At 33.9% G+C, this 12,756-nt stretch overlaps 1 protein-coding gene across 1 annotated transcript in view; it reads right to left on the bottom strand.

Moving 5' to 3' along the window:
- The window catches only part of LOC149798873 (inositol 1,4,5-trisphosphate-gated calcium channel ITPR2-like), a 367,714-nt gene that overhangs the window by 209,501 nt on the left and 145,457 nt on the right, over nucleotides 1-12,756 (bottom strand). The window contains exons 26-28 of the mRNA XM_089957788.1: nucleotides 11,866-11,959; nucleotides 9,322-9,376; nucleotides 4,721-4,833 (exon numbers count right to left, since the gene is read on the bottom strand). Coding sequence (XP_089813914.1) covers nucleotides 4,721-4,833; nucleotides 9,322-9,376; nucleotides 11,866-11,959 — 262 coding nt within the window. The remainder of the gene's footprint in view (nucleotides 1-4,720; nucleotides 4,834-9,321; nucleotides 9,377-11,865; nucleotides 11,960-12,756) is intronic.

The following is a 12,756-nucleotide window of genomic DNA, read 5'->3' on the forward strand; positions in this document are numbered from 1 at the left end:
CTATTATCATTATGTTGTTTACTCAATCTGGGCAATAACACCATGCTCTATAAGACAATGTTCATATCTATTATCATTATGTTGTTTACTCAATCTGGGCAATAACACCATGCTCTATAAGACAATGTTCACATCTATTATCATTATGTTGTTTACTCAGTCTGGGCAATAACACCATGCTCTATAAGACAATGTTCATCACATGCTGAATGGTTCTAGAGTTGTGCCAGTTCAACACAAAAATGTAAAGTTAATTTTCAGGGTCTGTAACTCTACCAAAATGATGGAAAGTTAATTGTCAGAGTTTTATAACTCTACCAGAATGATGGCAAGTTAATGTTCAGGGTCCATAACTCTACCAAAATGATGGAAAGTTAAATTGTCAGGTTCCAAAAATCTAGAAAAATGATATTCACAAGAGAAAAACCCATATCTAGGTCTATAAGACCAAATCACATTAAAATATGTTGCATGGTTTGTGAGTTATGCAGATAACATGCAACATCCCATGCAAAGATACAGCAATTAAAGGTCAAGGTCAAACTGTATCCAAAATGGAGTTCAGACAAAACCAGTAAAAGGCTTTTGTAGATCTATGAGATGATGCACACACCAAACTGCATCAGAATATGCTGACTGCTTCCTAAGCTATTAATGGTTATGAGGATCTGCTACAGTAGAGACTTGAAAAAGATGGAAAAGGACAATAACCAGACCTGACAACACACCAAGGAACATCTATTAGTACTGTGATATTTGTTTCAAATACCAAGATGGCATCTAATTATGTAAGGGTTACAAAACTTTGGTAGTTAGAAGAAATATGATAGGATGGAATGATGGACAGACAAACAGACTGATGGACAGAACGGTGTTTACTACAGGATTCCTCCATCTTAATACGAGACCCTTAATTAATTACACCCATGTATTCTTACATCTCAATGTGGGTCCCTTAGTAGATGTAATTATCTATGCACTCTCCCATCTCAATGTGGGTCCCTTAGTAGATGTAATTATCTATGCACTCTCCCATCTCAATGTGGGTCCCTTAGTAGATGTAATTATATATGCACTCTACCAGCTCAATGTGGGGCCCTTAGTAGATATAATTATCTATGCACTCTCCCAGCTCAATGTGGGGCCCTTAGTAGATGTAATTATATATGCATTCTCCTATCTCAGTGGAGTCCTTAGTAGATGTAATTATCTATGCATTCTCCCAGCTCAACGTGCAGCCCTTATAGAAAATGTAATTATGCACACTACCATTTCAATGTGGGGCCCTTAGTAGATGTAATCATCCATGCACTCTCCTACCTCAATGGGGTCCTTAGTAGATATAATTATCTATGCACTCTCCCAACTCAATGTGGGGCCCTTAGTATATGTAATTATATATGCACTCTCCTATCTCAATGGGGTCCTTAGTAGATGTAATTATCTATGCATTCTCCCAACTCAATGTGGGGCCCTTAGTAGATGTAATTATCTATGCATATTCCCAGCTCAATGTGGGGCCCTTATAGAAAATGTAATTATCTATGCATTCTCCCATTTTAATGTGGGGGCCCTTAGTAAATGTAATTATATATACACTCTCCTATCTCAATGGGGTCCTTAGTAGATATAATTATCTATGTACTCTCCCATTTCAATGTGGGGCCCTTAGCTGATGTAATTATCTATGCACTCTCCTATCTCAATGGGGTCCTTAGTAGATGTAATTATCTATGTACTCTCCCATTTCAATGTGGGGCCCTTAGCTGATGTAATTATCTATGCACTCTCCTATCTCAATGGGGTCCTTAGTAGATGTAATTATCTATGCATTCTCCCAGCTCAATGTGGGGCCCTTAGTAGATGTAATTATCTATGCACTCTCCTATCTCAATGGGGTCCTTAGTAGATGTAATTATCTATGTACTCTCCCATTTCAATGTGGGGCCCTTAGCTGATGTAATTATCTATGCACTCTCCTATCTCAATGGGGTCCTTAGTAGATGTAATTATATATGCACTCTCCTATCTCAATGGGGTCCTTAGTAGATGTAATTATCTATGCATTCTCCCAGCTCAATGAGGGGCCTTTAGTAGATGTAATTATCTATACACTCTCCCATCTCAATGGGGTCCTCAGTAGATGTAATTATCTAACATTCTCCCAGCTCAATGTGGGGCATTTAGTAGATGTAATTATCTATGCACTCTCCCATCTCAATCAAAATACTGATGATCATTTTGTTAACATATTCAAGTATATGACAGCAGGATGCAAAGTGTCACCGTGTTCTTTGTGCTGCATTGCTGTCAGGCATTAGCTTTAGAACACATGGTACTAATTATATGGAAGAACTATGAACCAGTCTAGAAATGAGTGAACAAATAATAGAGTATATATGGGTTTGGAGGTTCATATTTGGTTAATAATGAAAAGTAAAATTTTAGTAAAAACATCTTTTGAGAGCTTATCCTGTCTGTAATTTAAAAACAATATAGACAAAATTCAATTGATGCAATTTTAGTATTTTTACAGACTTGACTTAGGAGCACTCAGTAATGAAAGTAGCACCTGATTCATTTGGTGCAAAATCGATAACATGTGTTTGATGCACATGTAGATAAACAAAAATGCTGTGGCTCATATGGTGTTCTCCACACAGAATCTTGCATCATGAATAGTTCTGCATGGAGAAATATAGGTCTGATCATCAACTGCCAGAAATTTTAAGTTATTGAACTTTGAATATGATGGTGTTTCCATATGTTTAATATGGGAGTTGAATTAGTACCGTGAGTCCTTTACACCTTTAGTATCATTCTCAGTTTGTGCCCAACAAAGGTATAATGCTTACACAAGATCATGGAAGAGATCTACAATTAGGTTAGTTATAACTTTTCAGGCTACTGTTTGGCAACAAATGTCAAACAACATCAAGCTGTTTACAAGCTGTAAAATAGAAATGGATGTCAGTATACAGCTAAAAATATAAAAATAGGTACAGTTATCATCTGACATGCAATGCTGTCACTGTGACCTTAATTAGATATGTCATTCGCAAATGTAAAAGGCCCTGGATTTAATAAGACTCATGGCAAACACAGATTAAAGAGCATATTGGAAGGTCATGCTTTGATTATACAGGTCATTATTAAGATCTAAACTTAACCATGGCTCAAATGTGTATGGATCGGCCTGTAAATCTTACCCCATGGCTCAAATGTGTATGGATCAGCCTGTAAATCTTACCCCATGGCTCAAATGTGTATGGATCAGCCTGTAAATCTTACCCCATGGCTCAAATGTGTATGGATCAGCCTGTAAATCTTACCTCCACCCAATAAACAATCACTAACTAAAACTCTGGATGCATGTAGTATTTCCCCTTCAGAAAGCCTTTATGAAGCAAATGAACCATCTCTTTATCTCAGACAAATAAAATTAGCTTTTTAGTATATTACCAAACTATCATTAAATCCATCTAATCCCACAGATGGTGTAATCTTGAGGTCCAAATACCAAAACTAGTACACTTACAAACCAAACTTAACTTTCACCTTAAGTTTGACAATCAAATTTGTCGTCCTTACTTAAAAAAAGCAAAACACAGTGATGGCATTACAACCATATTGTCTTAAACTAAGTAAAAGGAGAGATTGAAAACCAACAAGTTTTGTAAAATTCAACAAATAATTTCTTTCCCAAGAACACAAGTGAAAATTTAAAAGGGAACTTACAGTATTGTGAATTAAATCCCAAATAGTCCCAAAAGTTCTAGCACAAGTCCAAAAGTATAGAGTATTCTAAACAAATTCCAGTGGTGATCTGAATTAATTCCAGTTTTAAATGTGCTGATGTGCCAGTAGAATATGGTGATGCATCAACAGTCATGATGTATCGCAATGATGTAATCCAAAATGTCCGTGAATAAATTCACAATAATTCCACAATAGTAATTTAGTAATAAAGTTGATGAGCACTTTGCAATTCCAATGACTGATTCAATTAATAAATAAATCCTCTCAAATTATTACTGCACACGACTAAAACTTATTCCAGTAAGACACACACACATACACATGCATGGTTGCATGCATTAACTAAAACATGATTTCAAGTTCTTTATTTTTTATTGCAATTTGATAATTGAGTTTATTGTTATTGTAAAAACACAAGCTGCACTTAATTTCTTCACAATGTGGTCTCATATCGTTGCATATAATTTGCCAATAAATAATACCCATAACTAATACATGTTCAAACCATCTTAATCATCTTGCCAACATTACACAACATAACAGCTATATATGCTCTAAATGCAGACAAGCTTGCACACTGAGACATAATCCTCTCTCTCTCTCATTCTCTAATAACAGCAAAAATCTTGGAGTGTTTTTATTTTTATTGTAATTAGATTCTTGAGTTGAGAGCAGAATGAGACAGAAAATATACGTTTACTTTCTGTACGTTTGTACCGTTAGGTTGTTGAGTAGCGTTTGTTCTGATGAACTTTTTCAGGTATGATCCCTGACACAAATCTCGAATTCAAACTCAAGCTCAAAAGTAAAGATTTCCAGGCATGATCTGCCATTGCATACTGTTTGGGAGAATTAGCGTCTATGCTGCTCGCCTGAAGTCATGGATATCTGGGTCTACTCAGCTCAAAGATAAGATCATGTTATCTAAACCCAACATGATTATACCAAATACAAATCATACCTCTGGTTGGTGATGATATCAAAGGCTTCACTCAGCATATGTCCTAGTTCTGGATTTCCTTGGTTGGGAGTGTTGGCCTTCACATACGTCTCTTTAAACAAGCTGATGAATTTCTGTACAGAAAAAAAATAAAAAGTCTCACAAGGACATATGAATGCTTTAAATAATTTAAATACTGTACAGTGTTCCTTCACTTCAAAACACATCAGAATACTGTAGATCTTCTTTAAGTATGGCATACTGTGCAGTGTTCACTCACTACAAAACCCCTCAGTATACTGTAGCTCATCTTACAGCATGGCATAATGTGCAGTGTTCACTCACTACAAAACCCATCAGTATGCTGTAGCCCCTCTTACAGCATGGCATACTGTGCAATGTTCACTCACTACAAAACCCCTCAGTATAATGTAGCCACTCTTACAGCATGGTGTACTGTACAGTGTTCACTCACCATAAAACTCCTTAGTATATTGTAGTCCTCTTACAGCATGGTGTACTGTGCAGTGTTCGTTTGCTACAAAATTCTTCAGCAGCACTTCTTACAGCATGGTGTACTGTTAAGTGTTCACTCACTACAAAACTCATCAGTATACTGTAGCACCTCTTTACAAAATGGCATACTGTGCATTGTTCACTCACTGCAAAACCCTTAAGTATAATGTAGCCCCTCTTACAGCAGGGTGTACTGTGAAGTGTTCATTCACTACAAAACCTGTCAGTATGCTGTAGCATCTCTTACAGCATGGTGTACTGTGAAGTGTTCACTCACTACAAAACCCCAAGGTATACTGTAACACCTCTTATAACCTATTATACTGTGCAGTGTTCACTCACTACAAAATTCCTCAGTATACTGTAGCCCCACTTAAAGCATGAAATACTATGCAGTGTTCACTCACTACTAAACCCGTCAGTATACTATAGCCCTTCTTACAGCATGGCATACTGTGCAGTGTTCACTCACTACAAATCCCTCAGTATACAGTAGCCCCTCTTACAGCATGGTGTACTTTGCAGTGTTCAGTCACTATAAAACACCTCAGTATACTGCAGCACCTCTTACAGCATGGTATACTGTGCAATATTCACTCACTACAACACCCCTCAGTATACGGTAGCCCTCTTACAGCATGGTGTACTGTGCAGTATTCACTCACCATAAATCCCTCAGTATACTGTAGCCCCTCTTACAGAATGGTGTATTTTGCAGTGTTTACTCATTACAAAACCGTCAGTATCCCTTCTAACAGCATTGCATACTGTGCTTAAAATCAGATTAAAGAGACATTCTCTAAAAAAGGAACTGCTCGGATGGCCTAGTGGTTTGAGCATCTGCCTCGGATGTGGGAGGTCGTGGGTTCAAACCAGAACTAGTCATAGCAAAGACTTATAAAAATGGTACTAACAGCTGCCTTGCTAGGTGCTTAGCACTAAGAGGTTAGTGTTAGGACTTGTCAGCCTGGTGTCAAGATAATGTGACTGGATGGGACATCATGCTATATGTTTGCAGCATGATGCCCCAGTGCTAGACATTGCTAAAAACAGCCACACTGTAGACATCATAGCGATATGACTGCAAAATTATTAAAGTTATGTTAAAATTCCAAAACACACACACACACACACACACACTCACTCTAAAAAGGCTACAGATTCAGCCACACATAAAAACCGGTCAGTGAAATACATTGTAAACTTCAAATTATAACTAAGATTGATGTTACTTTTAAATAAGGGTCTAACATTTCATTAGATGGAGGAATAAAGCAATTATCATTTTAACATATCCAGTAAGTGCACACAATAAACTTTCAAAACATCAGAGGATCTGCAATGATGAAACAAGTCTTCATTCTTTTTGTAATCAGCCATATCTGGCATTTATTTTTAATCTTTGTGCATTTTTTACACTTCAATTTAAAAGAGCAAAATGTCCTAATGAGTGTTGATATGATCTAAACACAACAACATTACTAATACTAATTTGGCAAGAATGAGCTACTTGGATGTGCATTGTGTGTGTAGTCTCTCTCTCTCTCTCTCTCTATCTCTATATATATATATATATATATGTATGTATGTATATGTATATATATTTGTCATTTGATTCACAAACATGATTTGTGATAATGTAGTTTAAATGGGTATTTTCAAAAATGTGTTTAAAATGAATTTTGTTTCTTTACAATTTCATGGAGAAAAATTACATGGCAAACTGAATAGCAAGATTTTAAAGCATAAAAAACTGTTGTCTTCTACTGGCAACTTATGTCTTAAAAGTAAATTATTACATGCCAAGACAAGCAGTGTTAATCACTGAATACAAAGTGGTATCAATGATTTCATGATAAAAACAGTAACTCTACTTGACTCTGTATTTGTGTTCCTTTCATGAGGCAGGTGGTCACTATTTAAAATTTTTACTTAACAACTATTTTACATATAATAATTGTAAATGAAAAATCTTATATTTTAACATTTCATCGCAAACTTCACTTTCTCAAATTTGGCAAAAGCTGACCACACAATTGTGTACCTCGGCAGCATCTCTGATCTATTATAATGTGGTTTTGGCTGCAACATACAACTTGGAATAATTAATTAGCCTTGCTAAATGGTACACTTGTTTTGTTCCTGTAAATTGTCTATACAGATGGAAGATTGACGTTTACTTCTACCATTTATTGTACCATGATTGTTCAGAAAGTTCTATTAGTTTATGTAAAGCATCTGTTATGTATATTGAATTTGCATTGTTTGTTAGTTTTTTTATTCATTATATGCAATCAATAATTGTATTTTGAACCTGACTTGGTCCAAAAACAAGTTTGCTTTCTACCTGACCTGATTCAGTGATTTTGGTTTATAAACTTGTTTATCTCAATATGAGTTCAGAACACTGGAAATTCCCCATGAAATGTCAGGTCTAATTGTTGTTTAACACATTATAACTAAGATTTTACCTTGTAAACATTTGTAGCCTTCCAGAAGGAAATTTCCCATTAGGTAATAGTTTTGTTTAGAAAATGCTCAGTGTGACTTGAGTTCAAATAGAGGACTATCTAATCTGGGTAATCTAGGAATAACTCATACTGTAATTAGGCATGAATTTATTTATTCAAAATATTTAATTAAAGTTATTCTTCTCTGGAAATACAAACTGCTCAAAACCAATGTTCTTAGAAATAGAGATTTGGATTTATAGTGAAATTTCAAATAAGGATATATTCTTGGATTGTATGATTGTGATTCAACAAAACACTGTTGTCACATCACCACAACACAAGTCACCTCAGGCATATCAACCATTACAGCATTAGATTTATTTTGGAATGCCACTAAAGTTTATTCAGAGCTTTAATCATTAGGATTTGTGTTAGAAATTCTAGGAATATTTGGAATTTAATTTGCAATTACATTTTTCACTTTGTATTATAGGAAAATAAATTATTTGTTGAATTTTACAGAGCTTGTTGCTTCTCACTCTTTCATATTACTTATTTTAAGACCATGGAGTCGTAAAACATTTAATATTACAAGGCTGCTTTACTACAGCAGGAACCATACTTGATGGCTAACCATCAGAACCACGGATTAACAACTGCAAACCCTTACACAGGCTGGTTCATAGGATTAAACCTGGGAGGCTGCAAAGTGAACAGCAAGCATCTTACCCAAGGCTATTTATTTTCCATGTTACCAAAGCTCCAATAAAATGAAGCCCAGTGATGGCAAGGCTTTCCAAATGATCCAATTCTGAGTTTTTTCAACACATATATGCAATACAAACATATTTCAATTTACAAAAACAGTGAAGAATGATCTCGCATTTTGGTACCACAAGACTAGAGTATTCAGCCAGAATGATTGTTTTCATACTGATATTTTTCTATCATTTATTTTAAGCTTGTATGGATATAAGGATTTATTTTGCAGTTGATTACTTCACAAATACATGCAGAAAGGTCTGTACTAATTAAATCATTGAATCTAACCACAAATTCATGTAGAAAGATTTGTAATTATTAAATCATTGAATCTAACCACCTAATTCACGTAGAAAGATCTGTAATTATCAAATCATTGAATCTAACCACAAATTCATGTAGAAAGATCTGTCCTGATTAAATTATTGAATCTAACCACAAATTCATGTAGAAAAATTTGTAATTATTAAATTATTGAATCTAACCACAAATTCATGTAGATAAATTTGTAATTATTAAATCATTGAATCTAACCACAAATTCATGTAGAAAGATATGTAATTATTAAATCACTGAATCAAACCATAAATTCATGTAGAAAGATCTGTAATTATTAAATCATTGAATCAAACCACAAAATAGAAACACCTGTAATGATTAAATCACCGAATCTTACAAAATGGAAAAACTGTACTGATTAAATCACTGAATCTTACCAGAAAACAGAAAACCTGTACATATTAAATAACTGAATCTTACCACAAAATTGAAAAACCTGTACTAATTAAATCATTGACTCTTACCAGAAAACAGAAAAAACTGTACAAATTAAATCACTGAATTTTACTACAAAATTGAAAAACCTGTACTGATTAAATTATTGTATCTTACCGCAAGCCGCATGTTGAAGATATAATTGAAGAAGAGATCAAGGACCTCCATTGACCTGAAATGAGAATCCATAAAATCACATAGCAATATTAAGTGCAACATTTTCAAACTTACAGAAATGGTTTATTCAAAACATTTTCATCTGGAAATCATTCGTATTGAAATAAATTGAAGACATGACTATAGGCAAAGTGAAAAATGGGTCTGGGATTGGAAACAAAGCTATTTTTGTCACTACAGGCTTCTGATTTTGATTTTGATTCAGTGGAAATCTGGATTGTACAAGACATTTTTACACAATTTGATATACAAGTCACATACAGAAATAAATATTTTTCAGAGATATAATGAGATTGTCTTTTGAAAAATGACTGATCTGTGCAAATCACCATACTTAAAACTAAACCAACTTCTTATCCCATATACTCACTTATAAGTTGTGAAAAACTGCAAACTACACAGACCAAGCCCTGCCACTGCATAATGTGCATGCAGATCTGGGTCTATGCAGTTTGTTAGGAGTAATTAGTAGCTGGGATAAAAACAACACAAACGCCGAAAGTTCTGTGCAACTAGTTTCGCATTTATGCTTCTTCAGGCTTGAAATGTTTTGACAAAAACGGATGATGTCTTTTATTTCAAAATGACAATTACGTCATTATGTAACATCATGAATGATATGCATCGTCCAAATTATTTTATATATATATATATAGAAAAGATACATTAGTCTCTAATGAAACCTGAATCAGTAAAATAGTATAATAAAATAGAGACAAACAGTCATACATATAATTAGTTCTATTAAAGGATATACAAAATATCAATATGTTGGACAAACACTTCAAGAAGTTTCTAAGAGAATGAATAATTATCGCTTTCACATAAAAAGTTATAGAGATCCTCAGTTTTCCTCTAATATTTCAACACGCTTTAACACCAATAATCACTCTGTACTCGATTTTTCTTTCAAGCCAACAGATATTGTGCATGGTGACATGAATAGACTCATAAAGAAACTTACTGGATTCTTAAGTTAGATACTCTATATCCTAATGGACTTAATGCCAATTCACTATATAAAATTGTATTACTTTTTTTTTTATTGATATATTGTATATTGTATAACCTTTATAACAATATAATTATATGTATGACTGTTTGTCTCTATTTTATTTTATTATTTTATGGAGTAACTAGTAGAACATAACAACAGTGACTATGACCTACCAGCACATTATGCAGCAGCAATCTATGTTGTTTGCAATTGAACTCAACTTATAAGCAAGTACATATGGTAATTAAGAACTATAAATGATAATAATGTGAACATAATGAAAGAAACATGATCAAGATAAGAATATTTTCTTAATTTTACTACATATACAAGATGCACTGAGCTGAGTTATAAAATTCTGAAAAAAGAACAATTTTTAATTGTGAATTTGTAAATTGCCTGCATCTAATTCACTGTGTAGTGACAAATTTTTGTGTCAGATTATCATGTTAGTCTGAAAGCAATTCTAATTTTAGACCATTATTCAGCATGTAGTAAAATGACATGACGAACTTTATAATCAACTTTAACGGAGGAAAGTTATCAAGTTATCAATATTTTTCAAGTACTTTGAGTTTTAAAAATATTTCTGTCCTTCTCATTAAAGTCATAAAACCTGTGATGAACCTATCATGCTTTTTTTGGCATGCAATGTCTCTTCTATGATAAGACCAAGACCAGTCAAATAAATTTTTAAAAAAACTAGAGTGGGCTTATTGTCATATTTATATAGAATAAGAGGGCTGAGCTTGTTATCGTGCATGGACTTATCAATAGACATATATGGTACTTCTACCTAAATACAAAGTTTCATCAGTCCTTTTAACATCATGCCATTCAAGGCATTTCATTTAAGGATTAATAATTCTAACAGCTATTAAGCTCAAAAATATGTTTCCTATTCCATTGGATTTAAAATTAAGGTAGGTAAGTAGGTTTTATCTTTTTTTGTGACATGAAATATAATTGAATGATTAGTACGTATAAAACTGACTGAATTAAATGCATAAATCAATTCCAGGAAGAAGTTTTTTAAATTTTGTTTTAACACGGGGGAAAGAGTGCTAAGGTTGGTAATACAAAACTGAGTTGGCCAACTGGAAAAACAGATTTTTTTTTGGCCTAAGTTTTTTTCTGTGATTTTTATATCTTGATAAATTTTATAGAATTTTACCATTATAGCATGAGGAAGTAAAGATAATTGAAAAGGATAATTTTGCTTGCATTTATGTTACTTCTGTGACCCTATTGTTTGACCTTTTGACCATGCAGCATCTGCAATCAAGCATGTTCTCTAGTGCATCTGGGAAACATTTTTAGTGGACATCAAATTCAGTAATGCAAAAGAGGGCTGAAGGTTAATTTTTGACAGGTTTTAATGAGGTTTCAGCACAATTTGATGGCCATTTGACTGCAGTATACTACTATTATTAACATCTCACACAAGCAAGACAGAAGGCAAATGAATGAATAAAAGAAACACTTACTGGAGCTTGGCATCTACAACAGCCTTTGTCTCTGGACTTTGCTCAAACCTCTCTTTTATTTTGAAGCTCTGTACTATCTCGTCATTCTCTTTACCTACAAATAACAGCACATGTTTTTAACTGTATTTACTTATGTTATTACAGTAGATAAGTACAAGAGTTGTGCCATTTCAATCAATGTTGACACTCTGTGCATTTAAAACATATGAGTAGGTGAGCATATTGTCAGTAAGTGCAAACTGATCAGCACCATAAGGTGGCATACAGCACCACAAAGCACTTGAGCAGCTTCAACTCTATTACAAAGGAGACAAGATCCAATATGACTTTTACAAATCATGGATTGTCTATACCCAGTTATACGTAATGGATCTGCCTATGCACAACTATCCATTATCCATATAAATATTCTTACTTATTTTCTGATGAAGGTTCCAAAAATGTTATAAAGTTGTAAAAATGCAATGCAGTCTGTAGTTGTGTTGAACAGACAATGGCATGCTCCATTTACCTATCAAGGCAACATTTCTGTTCATTCAGTCCATATTGGCTTCTTTTATAAGACTTTTTTTCCAGGTAATGATAATAATAAAAAGTATCGCAAGATTAACAAGCTGCCTTTCCTAAGTACAATCAATATTACTGATGACTGGATGGTTAGGACTCTCTATCAAATAAAAAAAATTGGAGTTTCCTAAGTACCAGGGATGTTACTGATGACTGGATGGTTAGGACTCTCCATCAAATAACAAACTTTTTGTACTTTCCTAAGTACCAGGGATATTACTGATGACTGGATGGTTAGGACTCCCTATCAAATAAAAACAATTGGACTTTCCCAAGTACCAGGGATGTTATTGATGATCGGATGGTTAGGACTCTCTATCAAAA

Source organism: Sinohyriopsis cumingii, chromosome 5 (genome assembly GCF_028554795.1).
Source record: "Sinohyriopsis cumingii isolate HCF-2022 chromosome 5, ASM2855479v2, whole genome shotgun sequence".
Classification (NCBI taxonomy): Eukaryota; Metazoa; Mollusca; class Bivalvia; order Unionida; family Unionidae; genus Sinohyriopsis; species Sinohyriopsis cumingii.